Genomic DNA, 25364 nt, shown 5'->3' with positions numbered 1-25364 from the left:
CCAAGGTTTTTCAAGAAGCTAAAAAACAGCCTTCTAAAGCAGGATCTGATACCTGGCTGGATGGTTCTAGATACAGTTATGCACCCTGCTGGAGGTAAGTGCATATCAAGGAAGTGGCAGAGAGGTGTGGCTAACTCACCATGGCAGACAATTCAAAAGTCATCCTCTGCATGTGCAATACATTATGACCATTTTCCAGTTGACTTATTCTTCTTATTTGTGTTTTTCTCAGCTTAGTATAAAAATGTATTTTATTCTCTGCACACATATACACCAACCAAGACAGCTGGCTGGCAGGCAGTGTGGTAACAAAATGGTTGACCAGAGCCAGGTGGAGTAGGATGAAGACTTACGGAGCATGCTGGGTTAAACGCCCCACTGCTTCCACTGCCCTAAGGCTAGGATCCAAACACCCTGCCTGATCCAGCTGAAGGGCAGCCTCCATGACCGCCAGATCTGCCCTGCCTCCTCCCTTCCTCCAGCTTTGCCTCACTCCTCTCTTGCCATCTGGAGTTCCTGGTTCTTCTTTGCCTTTGGGGGCTAGTACTTGCTGTTCCTGATGCCAGGAGGCTTCTTCCCCAATTCATCTGATGATGCCCATTCAGCACCTTGCAGGATGCCCTCAAGGCCATGAGTTCAGGTATTCTTCTGGGGTGCTCCCACAGCGCTCTGTACTCACCCCCACTGCTGTGCTTACACAGGTAAGGGCGGGAACAGGCAGTCATCTGTTTACATGTCTATTTCATCTACCAGATGAAAAGCTCCCAAGGGACAGGGACTAATTACTATACTAGATCCTTAGTGCCTAGTCTGTAGGAGGGCATCAGTAAGTATGTGCTGGAGGAGAATGTTCCCAAGAGTTATATTATATACTCTGGTGTGAGGGTCAACTCCCCAAAGCAATAATCCTATTGGGGCAAGATTCTCCCTTCTGCTTAGTGAGGTGGTAAAAGCCAATCAACCAGCCCATCCACCAACCCAGGTGCTTACCAAGTGCAGTAAGTCCTTCAGAAATGGAAGAGAGAATATACATGATGACATGAGGTTCTAGGCTCGCGATAAAGTTCATGTGGTCCTGGGTGAGGACTTCCAGTAGTGAATAGTAAGACTGGCTGAGCTTGGGGTAATCCTGTGGGAGAAGCAGGGTTAGAGTCAGTGGAGGCAATGCGTACCTCAGCACGTGTGAGCACGATCAGAAATAAACAGCTTAGTGCCCTTCAGATGGGAAGACAGAAGGGCCCAGTGGTGCTAGCTTCTAGTTCTTCAGAGAAACATTCAATCATGGCCTCAGCCAAAAAACAAAACAAAACAAAACAAAAAACAAAAAAACAGATGTGATGAGAGACTCAGATTCTGTCAACGATGAAGCTCAGAGCTTACCAGGAGGTCGCTGTGGGGGATAGAGAGGAGCAGCTTGATGAAGGTCTGTAGAGCATTGTCCAGGGCATCATCCCCATAGAGACGGAAGACTCCAAAATTGACATAGCTCCCGCTGAGAGCAGCCTTCAGCATGGAGAAACAGATGGAGATGCCCTTGAGCTTCAGTGCGTAGACCTGATCCTTCGGGACCTCTCCTAGTGTCAGGATGCGATTGCCTGAGTAGACGAGATACATTTATTCAATCACGTGGTAGCTGACAGTTCATACACCAACTCAACCCTATTAGTCCAAAAGTCCTTGGCACCGGGTGGCACTGTAACACGAGCATACAAACACCACAGCATGCCTTGGCAGTGCTCTCCTGGATACTGCCAGGGCTGGCCTGAGACCCATACTGCGGAGTGGAGACTGGGCTAGAATTCACTTCCAGGGTACTGCTCCTCCTAATTCCTTACCATACATTGTTATCATCTTGCTGGTTTCTCTGAAGAGTAAGATGCCATTGGGGGATGAGACATCAAACTGGAGTCGCTGGGATCTGAGCAGGTAACACAGAGGAAATAAAAGTCAGAGATATGTTGCTGGAAGACTCACTCTTGCCTGAGTACCTTAGGTGATACTTTTTGCGTGAAGACACAGACTACCTATCGTAATGTGAAATAACCAAGTTAATCCAAGATAACCAGTGACGTAGCTTGTTGTATCTTGAAGAAAAACATGATACATTCAAGTTCTGTTGCTCAAACCGAAAACATTTAAAAGAAACAAGGGAAATGAAGCTGGAAATAAAATTATTTTTAAAAATTTGATTTAAAGTATGGGTTCTAAAACAGTCATTGCTTGGTTGTACTCACTCACAGCCCTGCAGACTTTAATCTATTATATATTACCTCTCTAGCTTCAGTGGCAACTGCGGGAGGGGTACAAGCATTGTCCCTACTTCTGAAGAAGAAAAGCTGTGAAGGCACTGAGAGTGCTACCTGGGGAATCAAGCCGGGAGGGCAAACAACGTCAACAACCTGAGCTTTGCATTCCTGACTGTCCCCTAGGCCAGAGTTCTCCTTGGCTTGCTCCTCTACTGCTTAATGAGGCTGCTAACCTCATGGCTGGTAAGGCCTCAGACCAACACGAGTCCTCTTAATTCTTCTTCCCGCCGCCACAGAGAATCCATCAAGATCTAGCTCTCCAATATGCCCTGAACCCACCTGCCAGCTGTAAGGTCCTTCTGCTTCCACTCTTGCCCCTAGGGTCTCATTCTCCACGTGAAGTGAGGACACCTTTAAATAATGTCCAGGAGATCATTCTGATCCCTGCTTACCATGCTCCAGTAGCTTCCCACATACTGAGTGCACACCACGCCTCACTACTGCTGTACTGAGCCGCAGCATGATGTCTCTGGCTGGGCGCCCACCATGGCCTCCCCGCCTTCCCTAGGCTTCAGCCAGCAAGCTCATTCCGTCGCAGGGCCACTGCAGTTCTTTTCTCTGTTTTGACTGCTTTTTCCCTCTCCTTGCAGGGAATACCAGAATGCTTCTGGTCCATCTATATTACTGTCTCTGAGAATCCTTCTCTTCTTCACCTCCCTTGTTTTATTATCTTACTTTTTTCAAATGATCTTCCACACTTGTTTTACTGCCTATCGTCCCTCCAGAATGTAACATCTAAGTGGGCAAGGTTTTTGTCTGGCACAATCAATATCAAAGTGCCCAAGTGGCAAAGAGCAGATGTTCTTAAATGTTTATTTTATAAATAAGTCTTAACTATAAGCCTCACAGGTGGCTACAGCTTCTGTGACTATCACCCACTTCTTCACTAAGGTAGCTGTAAAAACGACTAATTCTCTCAGGTGTGCCAGGACAGATGCAAGGCAGATGCAGAGCTGAAGTTCTAGTGAAGTCAAGGTGCTGAAGCTGTCTTTTCTTTACGCCCCTAAATTGTTGGGCAAATCTAAAATGTAGTATTTTGGAAATCTTTCTTAATTTAAGATAAACTTTCACTGATTCAGCTGTCATCTGCCTAACAATGAATACGTAATGGGACCTATGTATACTTATGTCTGAGCCCTGTTGTAATTATCCTTCAATTAAAAATAAATAAATGAAAAAGAAATTTATAAATGAGACTCTTGGTCGCCAGATTCACTTAAGAGTGGGTATCTTGAGACGTTTTTTAAGGTGACTTACTTCCTGCAAGCTGCTATGGGTTTGTGTGGGTAGGACATCCTTCTTTCAAACAAACAAAAACAGAACACAATCTATCAGAGGTTTTCAAAGTTTGACAGCAGTGAATCTTAGTACGCTCTATAATCTGCTGAAAACACTAGGTAAAACAAATAATCGTAGGGCCCGCTCAGATGAAGGGCAGCGGGGCCTGGGGCCTTTTGAGAATCTCCCTGCTTACCTGTTGTGGACCAGTTCGGCCATCAGCTTGAGCACAGGTGTAGTACAGGCTGGGTCATGGTACCACAGCTCAATGGCCCGCTGCAGGATGGGCATGTAGGACGGGTAGCTGTAAATGAAAAGCTAAGGAAGAATTCTGAATCCAGAAAGGTACAGAATTTCTCAACACTGGTCAGGCACAAACTGCCAAATTACAGTTCTCTGACTTCCTGTCTCCTGCTTGCTAATCTTAGCGTCTTTCTGAACAGAAGGTTCTAGAGCAACTGTGTGTCGTTTACCTTTTAACAGGCATCCAAAGACACACTTTAACTAACATAATGCCTTTCTTCTGAGAAGCACAATGCATTTCATCCTGTTATCTGTCCTCTTACCTCTTTTGTGAGGTGACAGGGAAGCATAACTGGACATAACTGTTTGAGGAAATGGAGGCACTTAGATGTTAAGTGCTTTGTTACAGGTTATGAAGTTAGTAAGCTTAGCCTTTCTAACTCCTAGTACAGCTGTCTTATTTATTAGTAGATTGAAAAGTCTCTTTTCTAAGTGTAGCAAAATTCACATGCAATAATTCCAAAGGGATTTATAACTGGGGCCCCAAATAGAAACCGAGGAGCCTCACCTCACTCACTTCTCAATCTCAATGACCAGGCAGCTTCATGTCATTGGATCACTGAGGAATGAGAACTCAAAAGACATGGCTTCCTTCTGGGTAACTCTTCACCTTCTCAGCTTCACAATTCCTTCCTCCCACCTTCTCCAATGACCCCATCACCCATTCACCCTCCAGGTAAAGCTTGTGGAGGTGCACTTGCTTGAGTTAGGATACATCCATTCGAACAGCATCATGAAGCTGGTCTTGGCATTGAAGGCAAAAGCTATCCCTCTCAGGTCTCTTACAAGGCCAACTAGAGTTCGCTGTGGCAGAAGGCAAAAATATGTTAAGACAGAAGAAATACCAAACCTATCACCACCCAATGGGAATTTCATCTTCCTTCTCCCATCATTCAACAAATACTCCTTCGCAGTATTCTGACTCGATCTCTCCCTTACTAGAGAGAGAAGTGCAATCTCTTCTGGAAAACTAGTTTTGGATGCTTTTCATATCCAGAGAAAGGAATAGTTTCCTGGCCCATCATAGCAAAAACAGAGGATAAGATTTTAAGACATTAATGTGATAAATTGTATATAAAAAATGGAAAAGCAAAAAGCTTATTCAAGAAGAAGTGGGGGAGAAAAAGGCAAAAAAGCACATACAAGAAGACGGAGAAGAGTCATATCCCTAAAGGTCTGGTACCACATCTAGTTACAAAGGCGTCAGTGCCATAGGAATGCAAATACAGACCCCGCCAGGAGCAAGATAGAAGTCTGCAAGACTATTTGCCTTTTGGTTGGGCTATCTAGAAAGAAGATTGATGTACTGGATCTTGGACCTATAAAGTACTAATACTATGCTTTTACAGAATAAGAGCCTGTGACCCAGCGAGGTCAATAATTTGTTTACAGTCCTGCTGGAAGGCAGCAAGAGAACCAGGGTTAGGACACCAAGATTCCAAATCCAAAGCTCTCTTTCTCAACAAAATATTTACTAGTGGGCACTGAAGAGCAATGAAACCACTTTCCAAAAGCTAACAGCCAACAGTAGGTACACTGGGTATCCTGACTCGTTCATTAAAAATGTCTGCATTTTTGCTAATGGTCTGCTTACAGCTCTGTTCCTAAACTGATACCATAAGCTCCACTTTAAGACATGGGCTTGTTACATGACACATGACAAACATATAGTGATGGTTGTAGTTCATGGCCAAGGTGGTTCTTTCATTAATTTTACTTGTTTTGTACAGAACTAATGTGATGGGGAAGGGGCTGCTATCCCTGTTATCCTTGATAGTAGTACCCATCTCAGACCCCAGTACACCAGAGTAAAGAAGATAGAGTTTGGTAACTGGCATTGCTCTCTGACTTCCTTGTTAATTTGAAGAGAGAACACCCAGAGGCTTTCTAGAGATGAAAAAGGAGAATTTTATAATGTCAGGTAAAGTATGGCATTTTAGAGGGCAATAACACTGGGCTATTTGGTGGCTCTAAAACTCAGTATTAGTGTCATGAACACTATAGAAAAGTCCTACAAATATTAATAGTCCACTGTTTCTGGTTTTGGTACAGAGATCTATAGGTAAAGAGTACAAGTGTGCAAGAAACAAGAGAAGGAAAGCAAAAAAAAAAAAAGATGGCTATTCTGACAGCTAGAAATCAATAACTGAAGGTAGCTTTAAAATTCCATTTATATGGAAATTTACAAACCCTTCTAAATGACTCATAGGTCAAATACGAAATCTTAATGGAAATAAAATGCAAAAAGCTGAATGATAATGAAAGATGCTATATATCATAGCTTGTGGATTCCAGAGACCTGTTTCAAAACAATGTGAAACTTACTGCTACTAAACCACTTAAAAATGGCTGAAATGGTAAGTGTTATATATTTTTTTAACACTTAATTAAAAAAACAAAACAAAACAACATTTATGAAATAATACATCTAGAGACATTTATAGTTTTAAAAGACTGTATTAGGAAAGAAGATATTGAAGTGAAGTGGCAACCACAGAATAGATTCAAGTAAAAGGTATGAAGTTAAAGATTAAGAGCAGAAATGAATGAAATATCAAACACAGATAAAGCAGAAATAAAGAAAAAGAAAAAATAAAGAATTTTTTGTGTGCCATGAGCAGACTAATGAACTAACAAATCTTTGGCAAGACATCTAGAAAAACGAAAGAAAGCACTAATAAGCAGTATTAAAAATGAAAAGGAGACATAACCAAATATACTTCAGAGATTAAAAAGGCAATGAGAAAACATATTAACATTATGCTAATACATGTGAAAACTTAAAGATAAAAAATCCTAAGAACTGTTTAAGAACATAAACACTTTAACATAAAAATAAAGTTTATAAACTTATGTTGGTTCTTCTATTTAAACATCCCAGGAATCCAAGAGACTGAATAAAAAGCTGTATCAGTAGAAAACCTATAGATAAAACACTATTTTCTGTAGTGCTATCCAATCCAGTCTCTCTCAGCGACTAGCCCTTAACCAGAAGCTGATCAATCAGTGGGTGAAGGACTTACCTTTGCCTCTTGTTCGTTGAAACTGTTAGTGCTGAACATCTGGGCCACAGCCTCAAACGCGGCTGTGAGCGGCAGCATGAACTGCTCGTACTGGTCTTCATCCTCTCCTGTAAGGAAAATAACCCAGGCTGTGACCTCAATACAACATGTGCAAGGCTGTGGTATGTGTGAAAAGTAAGTTGCTATAAAGGAAGTACAGACACAGGGATAATTCAGAGCAGTCTCTTGATTATCCCAGTAGGTACTGGTAGTAATTTCAGAATAAAATTATGTACAGAGATAATTTTTTAAACTAGAAAAACCATCACAGCAGAAATCATCTAACTCAGGAATGCCCCAATTTTTTAATACTGAGGTTCAATATCAAAGATTCTGATGAGAAATGACCGAGTCTGGTGTATGAGAACTAGATGAGACCTGAACCTGAATTAGGTGCATGTGGAGGAGTTTCTTATTACCCCTCCTTTTTAAGTAATCCTTCATAAACAATAGAAGGTTTTACCTTGTAAGTTTAGTAGGATTAAACCTAAATAGCTAAAAATTATGATACTATTAAGCTTCAGGTTGTAAGCTGAGCCCAAACTGCTAATATCACAACCAGAGCTAGAAAGATACATAAGCTCTCCTGGTTCGTCCATGCCAGGGAAGTGGGTGCTGAGGAACGCTGGCCGTCTCCGGTGGGCTGCATCTCAATGTGGCAGGAGGGATTATCTGGCCAATGAGATGCATTTAGGAATCTCAATTCTCTTATCTTACAGATCAGAATCATGAATAGAATTTTAAAACCTATCAGATGAAAACTTGAGACAAATACTGTAATTCTTTTCCAGTTACAGGGATCATGATACCACAATCTGTTCTTGGTGAAATCAAACTGTAATTTCAGATATTTTTGAAACAATAGCAAAGACTTCTCCCAACATTTAGTTTTCTATCCTCGCATAAAAATTGAGAACAATGCCAAATTACTTCACTAGCCACTAGGATTTATTGCAGTACCTAAATCCACCATGAGGAGACGCCCAAGTGCTGTGTAGAAGGTAGTTCGACACCGCATGTCTGTCAGGTTGGACTGATTGTTAATACCCAAAAATGAAAAGTGCTCGCTCTATTGAAAAAAAGAAAACAAGTTACAAAAATAAAAACACAGGGTTAGAGGCAGAATGCAAGCCAGTAATTTTTAATTACTGAGCCCTTTCAAGCTAATGGCCATATCATCATTCCTTAATGGTAAATGAGGAGTATTAAAAAAATTTTTTTTAACTGTTTTTGTTATCTACAACTAAGTTATTTTAGTAAGAGTAATAGTTGGTGCTGCTGCTGCTGCTGCTAAGTTGCTTCAGTCGTGTCCGACTCTGTGCGACCCCATAGACAGCAGCCCATCAGGCTCCCCCGTCCCTGGGATTCTCCAGGCAAGAACACTGGAGTGGGTTGCCATTTCCTTCTCCCATGCATGAAAGTGAAAAGTGAAAGGGAAGTTGCTCAGTCGTGTCCAACTCTTAGCAACCCCATGGACTGCAGCCTACCAGGCTCCTCCACCCATGGGATTTTACAGGCAAGAGTACTGGAGTGGGGTGCCACTGCCTTCTCCAATAGTCAGTGACTTCACCATAACTCAGATTATCTGGATCCGAAAGAGTAGCTCTGATGATAGTAAGCATCGCCTGGCAGTGTGAAGGCAGTGTGAGGGACTGAGCACCACGGAGCTCAATGTGAACATGTCCACTGCTGAGAGGATGTGGGTGGGGAGGTGGCTGGAGAGCAGGACCAGGAAAGAGGCTCAACCACTCACCGTGTGATTGTTCAGCATGAACTGTACCGCACTCAGCTTCACTAGCTTCCTCACACTACTGTATGTAAGGACAAAGGAAGAGGGTCAAGGAAAGTGTGATGCAAAGGAAGATCTCTGTCGCAGAATGGGCACCTTCTAGGTGAGAGCAGTTTCTTCCTTTACTATGAATCCCATGCCTGGATAGCCTATTTGTCTTAACCATTTGAATATGACACTGCCAAATGGGGGGAAAAAGGTATTCTCTTCTAAATAACATTTTAACTGATAGGTGAAAGAATACCCATCTCGAAGTCTATGTGTAAGAAAACAGCTAAAACCCAGCAGTTTCCCTCAAGAATCATGATATCCTAGAGAAGCTTTTCTCAACGGGGCTTCTGAAAGAGAATTAAGCCCTAAAGCCTGTGTACGGCACCCACTGTAGGTGTGAATAAACCTCTCTCCTATGCATTTAGAATGAGACTAGCTCTGTATGAAAAAAGTCATCCAAATAATTTTTATAGGGTTTACTTCTCTTGTAGACCCCTGGTGTGATAAGCTGTTTTGGAGCAATTCAACCTTTACAGCAGACTGAATCCAAGTCAAGAGGGTGTAGCCACTTCTTTTATTGCAAAGTTTATGATCAGGCTGCTTCTACCTATAGGCTGATAGAAAAATCCAGACGGACTTTACGGCTAACTATGCTAAAACCTTGGCTTCAAAGAGTGTGTACCTATCGGAAAGACCTGTTGGCGATTTCTAAATCTCAGAGATAGCCAGCAATAAATCTCTGGGAGACTATTTCAGAGGAGCTTGGTGGGCTACAGTCCATGAGGTCACAAAAGAGTATGACACAACTAAGTGACTTAACAACAACAGACGATTAGTTTGTCGGCTGGCTCACTTTTAAGGTCTGGAATTAGTCCTGGATTGTATGTGGGTATTGCCTTTGGTTCTGAGGAGAATGGAAAATACTTAAGTATGTGTGTGTGCTAAACTGCTTCAGTTACTCTTTGCAACCCTATGGACTGTAGTCTGCCAGGCTTCTCTGTTCACGGGATTCTCGAGGCAAGAATACTGGAGTGGGTTGCCATGTCCTCCTCCAGAGGGTTCTTTACCACTAGTACCACCTGGGAAGCCCATACTTAGGTATACATAAAGCTACATTAAGGTAGAAATGGAAGAGGCCCTGATTTCTCAGACTGTAACACCATGGTCCTTGTTTCACCCAGAAGCCAGCTTAGAAAAGGATATCCAATGGAGAGGTCATTGAGAAGCTGTAGTGTCTTGGAGGTGATTGGTTCACAACGGCCCCAGTACTTCAGGTTGGTGATGCTGGAGGACAAAAAGAAAAGAAAAAGCAGGAGACGCTTTTGATATGCCTGGTGTTCTGGAGAGTTGGGAGAAGAAGAAAATCATCCATCACGAGTCACCACACACCTGCATCACCAGTTCACAGACATCACAACCACAAAAAATGGGTATAAAATCTCCGTACTTACATTTGGTTGACTAGAAAAATTATCCTTCAGATAATCTTCACTACTTGGTTCCAAAGCTACACTGGCCCATACCCAGGCCCTTGGAATTCTGGGGCACTCCAGGGCTGATTTCTGCAGCAAGGGCAAGAGATTTCTGCGGCAGTGATAACATGCAGACGTATGCAATTCTGCAACTGCACCATCCACTGTCAGCTGCAGAATTCTAGTAGCCCTTGCTTCTGGATTCTTGGCTGGCAGAGTCCTTTAGACCCCCTTTGCTTTTTTCATCTTAAGTGATTAACCAGCTCACGGATATGAGTGTTTAGGTCCAGGATGGTTGGAAGGAGGCAAAATGGCGCACTGCACACAGCCCTGGGTGATATATTTATTTGGCTACTACTGTGTGCGTTGATAAATTGAGCTCCTAAAAAAGGGGGAAATGTAAACAAAGCGGCATAACTTAAAAAAAAAAAAGAAAAGAACCAAAAAGGGCCAATCAGGAGCTCCAACTTTGAAGATAATTCAAGTAACAGCACTTGATTTTTGCGATTCAAGATTCTGAAAGGGTGTGATGGTTCCTGAGAGGAGTAAGCCCATTTTAAATAGAGTGGGGCTCCCCTCCTGGGGGCACACCTAGTAGCAATCAGCATCAGAAAATGAAAGCCGGCTCGGGGCCTCTGGGCAGGAGGGTGACCTGGCGAGAGGCTGGGGAGGAAGGTCTGTTTTGCTAATGTCACAACAGGTTTGCCCCAACAGGTTCCCCGTGATTTCAGAGGCTGCCGATGAGATTCCATATGGACAAAATGAAATCCTTGCCTGTTCAAGCCTGGAATGCTCTGGGGCCGGGCCGTATCTCTAAGCACAGCTTGTCACACACTCAAATGCACAAGTTTCTGACGCAAACGATCAATGCTGGAATACCAAGGCACTGGCAGCACAATGCCAAGATCACATTTTACAGTTGCAACAGGACTGCAAGGGGCTCTTGCTGAGGGCGAGCCAGAACACTTACATTTTTCCTATGAAGACACTGAGGACCATGGTCTCGTCATTCAGGCCCAGAACCTCTGAGAGTCGGCGGTACAGCTGGTGGTGTGTTTGGGGAAGAGAAAGTAACCAGAAAATACAGATAAGAAAAACCATATCCCAGTACTGTTTCTGTCCTCATGTAGGAGGTTAAAACCATAAGAAGAATATGAACAACAATCCTGGGAAAGTCTTTACTGATGGAATGAACTGGTTTCTGAGTACTACTAAATACTGGGTACATGTTATCTTCAACCCTAAAATGATAAAAAGACTGTCAAAACCTGCTGTTTTGAACATCCAATTCATGTACATAGGGACTAAGAATGCCAATTTAGGGGAGACCAATGGATGTTGTGACTGCTCATTTACTAAGTACATGAAGACTGAATGTGAAGCAGAGAGGAGAATCTAGCTGACTTCTACTCTTTCAGGAGTCTTTGAGGAGTCTCCCGAAATTCTACAGACCAAGAGGAACTATTTGGGTTATTCTGACACTGGAGATTGTATCTAAACTGTTTACAGCCGTTTCTTTTACTCAGAAACTCCACAAGCAGAAGTGAGCACTGAATGGATCCAACTCAGAGTCTGTTACCTTAGAGGATTTCTGCACCTGGTCCCCAATGTAGATCTTACGGAACTGTTCAAAAAAGCTCAGCATGGCCAATTCTAGTTTCTCGTTACCCGCCTGAGCCAAGCGAGAGTCTGTTAGGTTCATCAGCTGGAGCACCCTGGAGGAGGAAAAGCAATGATTCTCTCAACAGCAGGATATCCTGGTCACCACAGAAAACCACCCTCCCTGAAAACAGGCACACGCCCCCTCCCCTCACCCATCATCCTATTGGAAAGGCTTTCTCTGCAGGCTCTAAGCTCCACTAGGGAACAAAATTCTCCCCTTCTGCGCCTCAGGAACGACAGCCAGGGAATATGAATGACTAGATATTTAAAACTTCCAGTCCTCCCTGAGATTCTATAGATGGAGGCAGAACTCGTAACTGCTTACAAATAGTGGGGAAAATACTAGTACTGGGGTAATGGCCATCCCTGACACTTCCATGATAACTCAAGTACAGCCATTTTACTTTCCTAGCCCCAGTTCCACAGCTTTAAAATGAGGGCGACAGGACTAAGCCCGCGGCTCTCAACCTTTTTTCTCACGGAGCCATAAAAGGAGACACATGAGGATGATGCCCGCCGGCCGGGAGCACTTCCAGGGACCAAGAGCTGATACGCTCCCTGTTACTTCATCCCTTCCACCTGCACCCATCCCCCCAAAAGAAAGCATACTGGGATGCAAGTGAGTGGCTGCTGGATGAGTAAGAATGATGAATTATTACAAGTGAGTCATCTGACATTTTGATAATGTGAAAATAGGTAACAAACTATTGAACATTTTGTGACATCATGAGTACACTGGACTCAGTCACTGTTCTGGAACACTCAAGTTGAGAACCAGTATACGAGAAATTGTCTAAACTCAATTTATATTATGACACACACACACAGTATTACACAAGGCTACAGAATCACAAAGGTATTGGATTTCATCCTTATTAAATCTTTGTTCAATTAGGGCAAATGAGCATCTGATAAATAAGGTGGGGGTGGAAAGAGACAAATGGGGATTTTTAGCATAAGAATAAAAATTATGGACTGAAATGTCTAGGGACCAATAAATTCTAAGGTGTTATGTTAAAACGTCTAAGGAGAGCATCTGGAACTTTAGAACCCTTCAGGGTAGCAGTTCCTTGCAAGGTCACAAACCATATTCATAAAAATTGTTGTTATTTAGTTGCTCACTCGTGTCTGACTCTTTATCAACCCCATGGACTATAGCCTGCCAAGATCCCCTGTCCATGGGATTTCCCAAGCAAGAATACTGGAGTGGCTTGCCATTTCCTCCTCCAGGGGATCCTCTCCACTGAAGGACTGAACCCAAGTCTCCTGCTTGGGAGGTGGAGTCTCTACAATCAGTCACCTGGAAAGCCCTTCATAAAAATACTAAAATATTATTTGCCCTTTCACTTGCATTCTCACAGGAGGGTGCAGTGGGGTTTTTCCAGAGGCTATAAGCTGTGTGATATCACTACAGTCTGAATGCAGAAGAAAAAGAAGAGAATCCAGATGACTTTTACTGGGCCAGACATTAAAACAAAGCTACTCTTCTCATTCATTTCTTCTGAAAAATATAGTTAAATATTGATAGATATAGCTCACATGAACAAGTTCTTTGAGGACCTCTATACTTTTTAAGATGGTAAAGAGTCCTGAAGAAAAAGGTCTGAGAATCTCTGCTGCAGAGGTTTAAAAAGATTTTTAAAAATCCTGTCTTTTTATTTCAATGGTAAGTAGGCTTTCAGAAATCACTAAATGCTCATTTACAGGTTTTTAGTAAGATGAGAATCACACAAACACAAAATAACTTGAAATCCTGTAGATGGAAAAGGGTATGTCAAGACATCTGAAAGGCTGTAGAAATTCTGTAATTCATCTTTAGGGATATTTGAAGACCCAAAGTTTCCTATTAGACTTCCTATTAGACTATTAGGCAAGGCAAAAGCAGTCCACATTTTCATTAACTCTGAGATATTGCACTTAAACAGAACTAAAAGCTACTCTCCACTCTGTATCCTACTTATACTCTTAATTCTATATCCATAATTTATTTTCTAGCTGAATTACTGCAGATGGTTTTTTAGTAAAGATTGTAGGCATGGCAGTTGCTGTATTTATACTTTGGATTCTGGACCTGTAACAGTTTTTCATTTTCACCGGCAATCAGCTTCATAAATTATACTTTGTAAATGGGAAGAACAGCACTAACAGAAGCATGTCAAACTCCCATGGTCTCAGGACCCAAAAGGGGGTGGGAGGGTCAGAGCAGTGAAACGGGATGCCTCCGTGCGAGCACTTACCGACAGACAAGCTCGCCGTCCATAGCATCCTGCTCATCAGTGCTGGCAAAAGAGACCCGGCCCCCAATCACTGCACCAATGATGTAAACCAGCCACGTCAGCCTTCCTGCAACAGGAAGAAGGCCTGTTAAGTGTCACCTCCAGTCGTCACTGCAAGAAGAAATTCCTCACTGTGAGGTTCACTTCTTACTGTGAACTCCCTTAATCTTAAGAAAGCGAAAAGGCCCTGAAGTCAGACCGTTCCTTCAGAGAACAGCTACTCCTCTGCTTTAGTAAGGGTGATACCAAGGGCAAAACTCACTAGATAACCAAGGCTCCCCTATCAGACAGGGTCATTAGTTTTAGAATGCAGTAGTTCCTTAAACACATCCACTACAGATATGACTTCAGTTGCTCTTCCCTAGCTCCCCATGGCATTTATTGTCAAATATTCTTGTTTATATGAAGCTAACTGAGGATGGAAAGTTTTCTGAAGGGGGGAGGTGAAAGGGAGGTGACAATGAGTGAAAGGGTGCTGACGGCAGTTGGGTGTCCACTTACCTTCCTGCACTGCGATGTCCATGGGGCTGGCGCTGGCGCTCTGGAGCAGCTCCTGGTAGGACTGGGCAGACTGGTCAAACAACTGCACGAGCAGCGCACACGTCTTCTCGTATTCACAGCGCCCGATGGTAGACAGCTGGTCCAACTGCTGCTGGACCAGACCCGTATCCTCCAGGGGATCTTCCAGTCCATCTCTACTCCCAACAGAAGAAGGAAGGAGCCCTCTTAAAGAATGCTGCTGACTTCCCTGTCACAGCAGCGCTCCTCCTCCATTCTGCCACCATGTGCCGCCGTAGAGGCCCATATCCCAACACAACTTTTTACCAAGGAAGATAAGAACGGGCTGAAGGCAGGGGTCTCACCCAAGCATCAGTCTCCTGAAGTATCTTTCAATCCCTAGCCCCGTAACATTTGTCTGCAGTGATTTTCCCAGTCCTATGCTTCTCAACCCTGAAAGCTCCCAGCTCTCAGCCTCTCGTTTGTTCCTGACTATAGTAAACTCTAAAACTACAAGTAGCCTATCCCTGCTGTGAGGCTGTTTGTTCTGTGATCAGATGGCTTTTGGAATTCAGAAATCTTCAGACTTTTGGGAGGTACTGTATGCTTCTACATGTAACATGAACCCTCCATGGGCCGTGGCATGTCATATACAATATTCCTGCATCAAAATATATAAATATTACGAATAGTCACACTAAATAAATTTTTTTAAAAACACTACTATGTGTATGTGCTAAGTCGCTTCAATTGTGTCTGACTCTTGTGCAACCCCATGGACTGTAGGCTGCCAGGCTCCTTTGTCCATGGGATTCTCCCAGCAAGAATACTAGAATGGGTTGCTATACTCTCTCTTCCAGGGAATCTTCCCGACCCAGGGATTGAACTGCAGATACTGTACCACTGGTGCCACCTGAGATTAAGTGGTCTCATATCAGCACAGGTCAAGTTTTGCCATCAAATGAGTTTTGTGTCAAACTTATGAGAAAATTAAACATTCCCATCTTAAGTTTCAGAACTGCAGACAAGGCACTGTGGATCTATACCATGTCTTGTCGTATCCACTGGTTTCCTAGACTTAAAAACCTTATCATATCATTAGCTGTCTACCGTTACATGGTTATACGACAATCCAGCAGCGTCACCGCCACTACAATGGGCAGCTCAGAGCTGTGTGTTAACCATGGTCCATACACGAGGCCAGGACACAGTAATTCAATCCCCATTATAATCTGGCCCAAGAGCACACAGCTATTAGCTGAGTAACTGGGCCCAGAGCCCATACATGTCCCCCCTCCCCAATATGGCCTGCCTGAAACCTGCTGAGTCCTTAGGAAGAAAAACTATGCCACTAATAGAACAATGCTTTCCAGCAGGCTTCACCAATACCCAGATTCTGAAATGACTCAAGTCATACACAACTGAGACTATAATTATTATGACACATTTACTTGATTTGAGCAAATTATGAATGCAACTTAAAAATGAAAAAACAACCAGACCTTCAGAGTTCGGGTAGATTCTCCTGAGAAACAGCCAATGAAAAAATATATAAGAAAGGTCTCTACACCAAGAATAACTGTATTTTATATAGGTCATTTCTGAAAGAATCTGACATTTCTTTACTATAGAGTTCTGGTCCAGCTGGCAGTCAAGAAGACAGAACCCATGTGTCAGGGTAATGCAATCAGTGGCCAGCTGCCTGGGATTCTTATATCTTCTAGTAAGCCCTGGATAGCATGGTTTATTTATCCACTTATTTCTTGAGAAGTTCACATTAAGCACCTATGTTACACGTTATAACTGTTGTCATCTACGGCTTAGAAATGCTTCTCTCATGTTTAACGAAAATCAGTGGATATGCTTTGTATTCCAAGATGCTGCTACGGTGGGTGAAGAAGGGACAGTCATGAATAGGATGGTAAAGAGAAAAAGACTCTTCTTTCAGACATTATGCTCTCATCAGCTGTTGTACCGACAGGAAAAAATACCCATTCCGGTGTTAGCTCCAGTAAGATTCATATCAAGGATGCGTCTACCAACTGGGTGTCGGGTCCCTTGCAAGTCTGACACCAGGCCATGTGTGGGGAAAAAGGGAGGCTGCCCATTTCTTTACCTGAGTATGATGTGCACAGATTCCAGACGGGATGTGATGTAGGCTTTGGTGACCTCAGGAGTATACGTCTCCAGCATGTGGGGCTCGGTGGCTTTCACATATGGCACGGAGGCTGCCAGCCGCTGCCAAAGGCTCAGGAGATAGTGCACGCTATTTGGGGCAAATTCCCAATGCTAAAGAAAACCGAGAGAGCAGGCCTCTGTTACCACCATATCTCCTAGAGGTCCAATCTGAAATGTAGTATCTCTTAAGATGTTCTGATGTGACCTCCTAGAGGTCCCAGAAGCATCAAAAGAGACAGACGCTCTAAAAGGAAGGAAGAGGAGAAAGAATTGTGGCTGGATGGACACAGCAAAGTCTCTTAAAGGGATCCAGTAGAATCAGATGTTAGCTCTCATTGGTGTACACAGTACATTAGTCTCAAGCCACTTGACATAAAGAATATTCTTTAAAAAAAAAAAAAGGATAAACTTTAATGGGCTTTGTTCTACGTACGGCAACTAGTCTAACGTGTTTACTGGTATTTCAGAGACTAACCGTCCAGTGAGAAGAGCTGTCCTGAGCTGGTTGAGTAAGTGGCTCTCAGACATTAGTATGCAAGATAGTCTCGTAGGAAGCTTGTTAGGAATAGAGGTGCTAAGGTTCCTCCCTAGACCGAGTGAATCAGAAATGATGGGAATAGGACCCAAGCACCTGCATTTCTCATCAAGCTCTCTGGATGATTCTGATGCAAGCCATCACTTTAAAGAACCACTGCCTACACATGGCTAAGAAAGAGAGGGTGCTGAGTCTCCCTTCATTCTGCCTGTTTTTTTTAAGGGGACTATGAAAGAATTCTCCCAGCCTTGAATCTAAGTGTTATTCTTATAATTCCCTCATGTTCTCCTAACCACACTCTTTGTAATGCCACAAGGTTAAATAAAACCAACAAGCAAGAGAAGAGGTTCCAATGTTTAGGAAGAAAGAGGCAAGCAATCCACGACAAACCTGCAGGCTGGTCACCGTGAAGTTAGCTATCAATCGGATGACTTCGGGGTAGTTTTCCACCTTCACTAATTCTCCCAGTTGATAGTTACTCTTCAAGCGGGCCAGTAGTCTGCAAAACTCATGGTAATTGTTTGGGTCTGACAAACTCTGGTGACAGTACAGGGAGGAAAAGAAAATGTAAAACATGACTCATTAAACTGCTTCCCAAAGGACATCTGGGATGGCATGAGGTGTGGGGAGGCGGTGGGAGATGTGCTTTAACTTCTGAGATGCTGGCCATCATTCTGAATGACACATTTGTATGATTAAATCACAATTTTTTTTAAAGTCACTTTTAAAGGGGACTATTGCATCTATTATCTCATCTGTTCACAATAATCATGTTGGAAGACGGGGTTATTGGCCTCGATTGGCAGAGTCTGAAACAGAAGCCCAGAAGGACCATACTACTTGCCAGGGCTGCAATGTTGATTAATGGCAGAAAGGGGCACAATCTTAGATTTAACAGGCCTGTTTGCTTCCCACTGATCAAATGAAAAGTAATGAAATTTTCATTTTCACAGCTGTCTAATTTATCATTAAGCACAAACAGAATGGCAAAGTTACACAAATATTTCATGTATTTTATTACACTGCTATCATGGCAACAAACTCACTGTATTAGTATGTTTATTTATCTTGTTATCTACTTATATCAGACACTTTTGTTCGCACACTACACCAGTGTATTTGTTTCCTTACACATGTTCTCCTACATTAGAGAAGGGGGGCAGGTTTTGTTCTGCTTGTCACTACATCTTTGGCCCGTGGTAGGTGATTTCATACAATTTGCTAATAGAAAAAATAATTTTTTAAAAAGGAAAGAATTGATTAATGTTTTTTTTTCCTTTTCTTTTTTTTGGCCATGCCACATGGCATGAGAGATCTTAGTTCCCTGACCCCGATCGAACTTATGCCCTCTGCAGTGAAGGCATGCAGTCTTAACCACTGGACTGCCACAGGAGTCCCAGAACTGAGTATATTTAAGTGAATGGGTCTTATTTATAATATTTCCTAGTGTGGGGAAGTGATACCTAAAAAAGGAGGTGTTAGCTGAATCTTTCAGACTGAAAAAGACAAGACGGACAACTGAGTTATGGAATGAATAATATTTGAATGAGAAATCTCCCTTCCTAGCTAAAAGTAGCTCTATTCACTTAGGTAAATAATTTACATTCAAAATCATGGAAACAAAAACAAAAAACACACAAAATGACTAGCTCTCTCCTTATTTTCCTTCAAAGTGACCCTTTCAATAATTTCAACATTCCTGAATCTAGGGAGAAGCTCCTTTTCTGGGTAAATGTTAAAAATCTATGTACAGACATTCACTTAAATCTTCTAAAGGATAACAGACTGAACTGTTTTCTAGGGTTTTTGCTATGTGTGACCTCTAGATTGAGCTTTTGCATTATAACAGAGAGGTATATACTAATCATACATGCTTATACACACATACACATAAAATAAAAGTAAATTTTCAAAAATCATACCTGTGGGTTTTCCAGTATTCGCTTAACACCATCAACAAGGTGAGAGAGAAACTTGGCCCTCTCTGCATTGTTGAATAGGGATCTTCGAACTGAGGCAATCTGTACTAAGCAGGATAACACCTAGAGCAGGGAACAACCAAAACACAAATGAGCAGACAAGATGGTATAGCTCTTTTCATTATTCTTTCCCTTGCTATAAATATTCTTCTTCTCTGTTCTGTCACCCTCTGCTATCATTATAATGATATTAAAAAAAAGATCAAGGAGGGTATAGTTGAGGATATCTGAAACAGCTTTATTTAAAGAAAAATAAAGGGCATTAGACCCTCAGTGAGCATAACAACTAGATAAATCCACAGTTTGGAAATTCATATAGGTATTATTTTTCAACCACCCCTAGGCTTCTTTGTGTTTAAGATACATACTTAAACTTGAAAATACCAAGCAACTGACAGTAAACAATGCTATAGACATCGGGTTTTTTTTTTTTTTTTTTTCTGTTTTATTAAGGCCTTTTTGACTAATCAGGCTTTGCTATGTGGCGCTATCATGAAATAACCAAGTCAGAGCTATGCTCGGAAGCAAACAGGTTTTACAATGAAAACATTTTCCCCTTTCCCCATTGTGTTAGAAATTTACATTCTGTTAGCCCCTCTTGATCTATTTTCTGCCCTTCTCCTCCCTACTTTCTACTCCGGGAGGCGGACCTCTGTTGACTAACAGCAGAAGTAAATGTACTGATACAAGCAACACAAATTCATGTTTCTGCTAAAGCGAAAGTCCGCATTAATTTGGAAAAGTGACATAATGACCAGGAAAGCAGTCTACGCAGAAACACTGTGCAAGACACCCACTGACGATCCTTTACTTTCTTTGTACGTTTTGTACAACATTTTACACCAACAATCTGAAGTATCAGACCACTGACTTTTTAGGACCCAAATGAATTTTGGGATTTGAGGTTAATTATTACTTTAAAGGAGAAATGCAGCATTCGCAAGAGCTTTCAAATATTAAGGACAAGTATGCAAATCTGCCTTTCCAATACAGCTTCTATTGATCACTTATATAACATAGGCCTGAGGGATTTTCAGAAATCTCAGTCTTGACAATCTTCTACTAGACCATATAAGATGAATTCCCCACACTCTAGCCTGTGGCAATTCGAGGTACAGTACAAAGTCAGACACAAAGGGGACCAAAAGAACTTGACACCTGCAGCAACTTGTCATTAGACAGGAACAGTTTTAAAGGAATGAAGACTTTATAGTGAGAACCTTTAACTGACGAGCTTTATCTCAACAGGCTAGATAACTACCCCTAGTATTTCTAGGAAGAAACCTTACTTCTATGATTTTGTACAACACAATGAACATAAGGCTCATTCGCCACTGCTGCATTCCAGAAACAGAAACTGTAGTCCTGACTCACCAGAGGTGAAAATGAAGGAGGGATGGAATGATAGAGGTCAAAAAACAGCTGCAGAGTTGAAGAATCTAAGAACGCTGGAAGAGAAAAGAACACATTATGGAATCGTCTGCACACTGGGGCCGGTGCACTCCGGTGCCCTACAGTCATCGGGGAGTGTTATCTTCTTGCTTTCTTATCTTACAGAATGTTTATTTCCTTTGAAATGGACAAACTAATGGGGGCTTTTTGTTTTCCTTTCTTTTTTCACAAAAGCATTAGTTTTTAGTTCCTCTAAAAAATGGATTCATTTTTTCTGATTCTCAAACAACGTAAGACAAGCAGGACTCTTCATAGCAAGAATTTTTATCTTTTAGGAACACAATACCAAGAACATACACAGGTTCTTTGTTTTTAAAGCTAGAAATTCTCTCAAATGAGTAAGAAAGCAGAAGTCTCTAGGTGAGAAATGTAAGGTCAAACTCACATCCATCAGAAACTGAGTAAACAGTTTGCCCCAGCAGGGGGATCCTCCAAAGTGCAGCTCCCTAAAAGACCCACACCAACCTCCCAGGTTTTCTCTAAGAGCAAGCAGGGGATCTGCCAGGGGATCCTGAGCCCACTCTGCTGACTCCAGGTAGAGGGGAGCAGCAGCGTGGTGCGAGGGTGTGGCCGTGTTACCTGATCTCCAGCTGGTAGGGATCTGTACCGTGCACAGGTCATCTGAGGACTCGTCGGTGGAAGTGCCGATGAAATCAAAGTTTAAGCAGTTATGAGTGAGCTTGAGCAGTTGCATCAGCAAGCCATGCTGACTTTCATCATTCAAGTTCAGATTCTTTCCAGAAGCCTGTAAAAATGACCACATAATGAGCCCCAAACAGTCACTCCTTTCTTCCAAGCTTGCTACCAGACTTACAAGGAGGCTGCTGAGCCAGAAAAGGAGGTGGTTCAGCACAGTCGAGTGGTGGTTCTCTGCCAGGAGATGCAGCACTTCTATTACCTTTAAAGTCCTTCCTTCACCATGAAACTCCTAGCTCCTTATTTACTATTAAAACATGTTTCATGTTCATAAAAACATGAAGCTTATTTAAACACACTCCCTCTTTGACATTTACTCTTTACATGCTGCAGACATCATGGCCGCAGATAATTTTGAAGCAATATGGGATGAATGGTTACTTCATTTGCATGTTAGATCCTTTTTATTTATTCATCAGCAGTGTACCTGCCTACAGCTCAATAATGGCCCAGAGCTATGGCTATGGTGACTATGAGATTCAAGTTTTTACCAGTTGTGACCTCAGGGGCTGGCTGGTTTGTTTCTGATAGCATCAGTATCAGAAGAGGATTCAATCCTGTTTTCTCACAAGCTTTTTCCCCCTCTAGAGGGTACAACAGTTTTTACAAGGCAGCTTGCCCAAACTGAGGACTTCTGGGGAATTCTGAAGTGAAACTAGGTAGCTGAAGGAAAAGATGGATGGACATCATTAACTGGGACAAAAGAAAAATCCAACCTTGCTTCTCATATTACAATTGAGACACACTGGAAAATGAGAACAGGAACAATAAAACAAACAAAAACCCCAAATGAACATAAAAGCAGACGGTAATTCCACTTGGCTTTCTGTATGGACAAAACATCCAAACACAGCTATAAATGTGTACAATTTACAGGTTAACATTTCTTCCTTAGTTCAAGTCTATCAATAAATGAATTGAAATACCAACTTTCTATTTTAAAACAGTTAATTTCCTTCGGTGACACTGTCTACCCCTTCAGGTTAGGAAATCTAAATGGATGTTAAAAATTCAAAATATGCTTTTCCTTACAGATGTTGCTTGTTTATTTGCTGCCTGTAACTCAGCAGGGGACAGGGGAGCCAGCCTAGTTTTAATGTGCTAACAAGGTAGTCTGAGCCTGTGTTCAGAGCACTGAGAATCAAATGCCATAAAAGGAAGATGCTTTAACTCCATATAGGAAGATCTTATGTGGATATTAAAAAGACCAAACAACAAAAACCTCAAGTTTCGTGGCAAACTAGTTTCTTTAAAATAGGAGCATGGGATAAGTGTTCACTTTTGGCTCCTTACCTAGGGGAACAGATGTGAAATCAGGAAATAATTCTTTCTCTCAGACTGGAAGGTCATCAACATCTCGGACATATATATTATGTGAGAAATGCATAAACTCTCACGGGTCAGTGAAGAGCTGACATCTAACAAGTCCCCACTTACTCTGATTCTTTCAAAAGGAACTGGGAAGCAGGTACCAACATACAATCTCACCTGTTTTAGTAAATTGCACGAAAGTGTGAAGATATCGAATAATGATGAATCTCGGAAAGAAGAGGCTATTTTTCTGTGCTTGGTTAAAGGATGGGTGGTGTCTGCCTGTGCAGAAAAACAAACCAACACAAGTTTTAAAATTAACTGCAAAGAAAAAATTTTTCATGTAGACTTCAAATAAAGTTGAAGGATTTTTCAGTAAGATCAACAAAAATAACAAAACACATTTTAAACATTTAAGTTACTGTTAAACTCTATTTAGTGAGAGAATGAGGATGACGATAAGCAGATAACAGCTATGCAGGATATCATGGCTCTACCATTTACAGAGGGAAGATAGAAAGTTACAGTGACTCCACTGCAAGGTTTCCATGTCCTCTGCACTTAGGGAGGTAATATTTAACAAACTGTTGCAAGACTTTGTTAATAATTATTATCATGCTCTTTTGAGGCTGAGTCTCAAAAACAGACAGTTGCAAGGCTTGGATTTTGCTAAATAATCCAGTCAGAGCTGAAGTTACTACAGCCATGAACTTAAGATAAATGGCAATAGCCTGTAATACTCTCTTTTCTCACCTATTTCAACAAGCAGTCTATTCCACAGAAGTGAAGACTTCAACTAAGGGGCTGTACTGGTCTCTCACTACTCTGTCCTTGTCTTTTCAGTCATATTTTAAAGCTTTTGTGGTCAGGGATTAAATCTCTTACTTCTTTCATATGTCCTCTATAGCTGACACATAGTACGTACTCAATAAGAGTGATAAAGGAATTTCAAGGTTGCCAAAAATATTTAGTCCAACCACTTACTGTAAGTGTAAGTCACTTCTATATACTGATCAACTCATGCAGGAGAGAGCTCATCTTCCTTTTGGCACATTATGGAACCTCCACCCCCCAATTTTATTTCTAAGTTCAAACTGGAATGATAACAGAAATATGCTTTCTAATTTAAATCTAAAGCAAAAAAAAAAAACACAATAGAAAATTCAGTTGCACAGAGTTCAAAATATTCTGATTTTAGCCTCAGTGTCACTGTGTTACAAATGTCTTAGATAAAAAGGTATCGCTAGATTATATACCAGAGGCCGTATACAATCTGTTACACAGATCATAATCCAGGGGATAATTGCATCTTAAGTACATCACACACATTCCTATTGCTTTAAGAAAGATAAATACAAAATTTTGAAAAGATTCTAAAATAAATACCAACAATGATGGATTTTGTGGAGCCAAGCTTCTAAAGGAAGAGCATTAACCCCACAATCTGTACATAATGCATGCTCTCTTATTACAAAGGTGTGTATTTGTGTGTGTGTTCAATTGGGTCCGACTCTTTGTGACCCCATGGACTATAGCCTGCCAGGCTCCTCTGTCCATGGAGTTTTCCAGGCAAGAATACTGTAGTGGGTTGCCATTTCCTATTCCAGTTACTACAAGGACAGGAGTGGTTAAATAAGCAAATTAAAGAGCATAGGCTCTGCAATAAGCCTATGTGGGTCTGAATTCATAAACTGTTTGTGGCCTGGTAACTGTGATACCACAGGCAAATTATTTAATCTTTATGTGCCTTAGTTTCCTTATCTAGAAAATAGCATAACCAGAGTCTCTATCTCATACGACTACTGTGAGAATAAAATTAATATAAGTGCTTAGAACAGTGTCTGCCACATAGAAATCACTCACAAGTATAAATTATTATTTTAATAATTACCAATCGTAGTAGGGATTGCATGTGACAGAGAACACAATATGGACTCCAGATTTTAATAGGCTCTAAGCTAGTGTATTTAAAATACCAACTCACAGTTAAATTTCTCAGGGTTAATTAAAATGTCTGCATAAGTATGAGCAATAGCAACAGTGATGCCAATGTAATTAATAGCTGACAGCTGAAGGGTGAGCTGTTACAATTAATTCAGGCCTGTTCAATAATTATAACATTTTGGCCGGATACAAAAGTAAATGACTAAAAAATATTATAGCCAGAACAAAAGAAAGCCACTGGTGTTTCCTCTGTAGTAATCTGTGACATCGATGACTATTTTTAAAAAATTATTTGATATTTAGCGGAATGTTTTGTGCATTCTGAAAAGATTGTCAGCAAAATCTTTAATAAAGGCAAATGAGAACTGATTTTTGAATGATTATAAATACATTAACTTATACAGCAAAAAGAGCACACCAATGATGCTGGTTTCCTAAGTTTTGACTTAGGATCACTGCGCTCTTCTCCAACATTAAACATTAATACCACTGAGGAAAGCTGAGATGAGAGAAAAAATATTCTGGAGATGGAAGGGCATCCGGACTTCACTCACAGAGGAAAACCCCATGGAACTATTTTGTTTCAAAAAGGCATTAATCACTTACCGCAAAAGCACACAACTGCCAAAAAA

At 41.6% G+C, this 25364-nt stretch overlaps 1 protein-coding gene across 2 annotated transcripts in view; it reads right to left on the bottom strand.

Moving 5' to 3' along the window:
* XPO7 (exportin 7) overlaps positions 1 to 25364 on the bottom strand; it is a 35747-nt gene that overhangs the window by 5426 nt on the left and 4957 nt on the right. For both annotated transcript variants that reach the window (XM_040242372.1, XM_040242381.1), the window contains exons 6-24: positions 22966 to 23070; positions 21361 to 21526; positions 20704 to 20777; positions 19273 to 19392; positions 17741 to 17887; positions 16754 to 16926; positions 14641 to 14834; positions 14101 to 14206; positions 11781 to 11916; positions 11172 to 11245; positions 9933 to 10013; positions 8703 to 8766; positions 7910 to 8018; positions 6911 to 7017; positions 4603 to 4691; positions 3781 to 3888; positions 1836 to 1918; positions 1381 to 1595; positions 991 to 1129 (exon numbers count right to left, since the gene is read on the bottom strand). In XM_040242372.1, coding sequence (XP_040098306.1) covers positions 991 to 1129; positions 1381 to 1595; positions 1836 to 1918; positions 3781 to 3888; positions 4603 to 4691; positions 6911 to 7017; positions 7910 to 8018; positions 8703 to 8766; positions 9933 to 10013; positions 11172 to 11245; positions 11781 to 11916; positions 14101 to 14206; positions 14641 to 14834; positions 16754 to 16926; positions 17741 to 17887; positions 19273 to 19392; positions 20704 to 20777; positions 21361 to 21526; positions 22966 to 23070 — 2290 coding nt within the window. The remainder of the gene's footprint in view (positions 1 to 990; positions 1130 to 1380; positions 1596 to 1835; positions 1919 to 3780; positions 3889 to 4602; positions 4692 to 6910; positions 7018 to 7909; positions 8019 to 8702; positions 8767 to 9932; positions 10014 to 11171; positions 11246 to 11780; positions 11917 to 14100; positions 14207 to 14640; positions 14835 to 16753; positions 16927 to 17740; positions 17888 to 19272; positions 19393 to 20703; positions 20778 to 21360; positions 21527 to 22965; positions 23071 to 25364) is intronic.

This window comes from Oryx dammah, unplaced genomic scaffold (assembly GCF_014754425.2).
Source record: "Oryx dammah isolate SB20612 unplaced genomic scaffold, SCBI_Odam_1.1 HiC_scaffold_1, whole genome shotgun sequence".
Classification (NCBI taxonomy): Eukaryota; Metazoa; Chordata; class Mammalia; order Artiodactyla; family Bovidae; genus Oryx; species Oryx dammah.
This window is presented reverse-complemented; position numbering and strand designations above follow the sequence as displayed.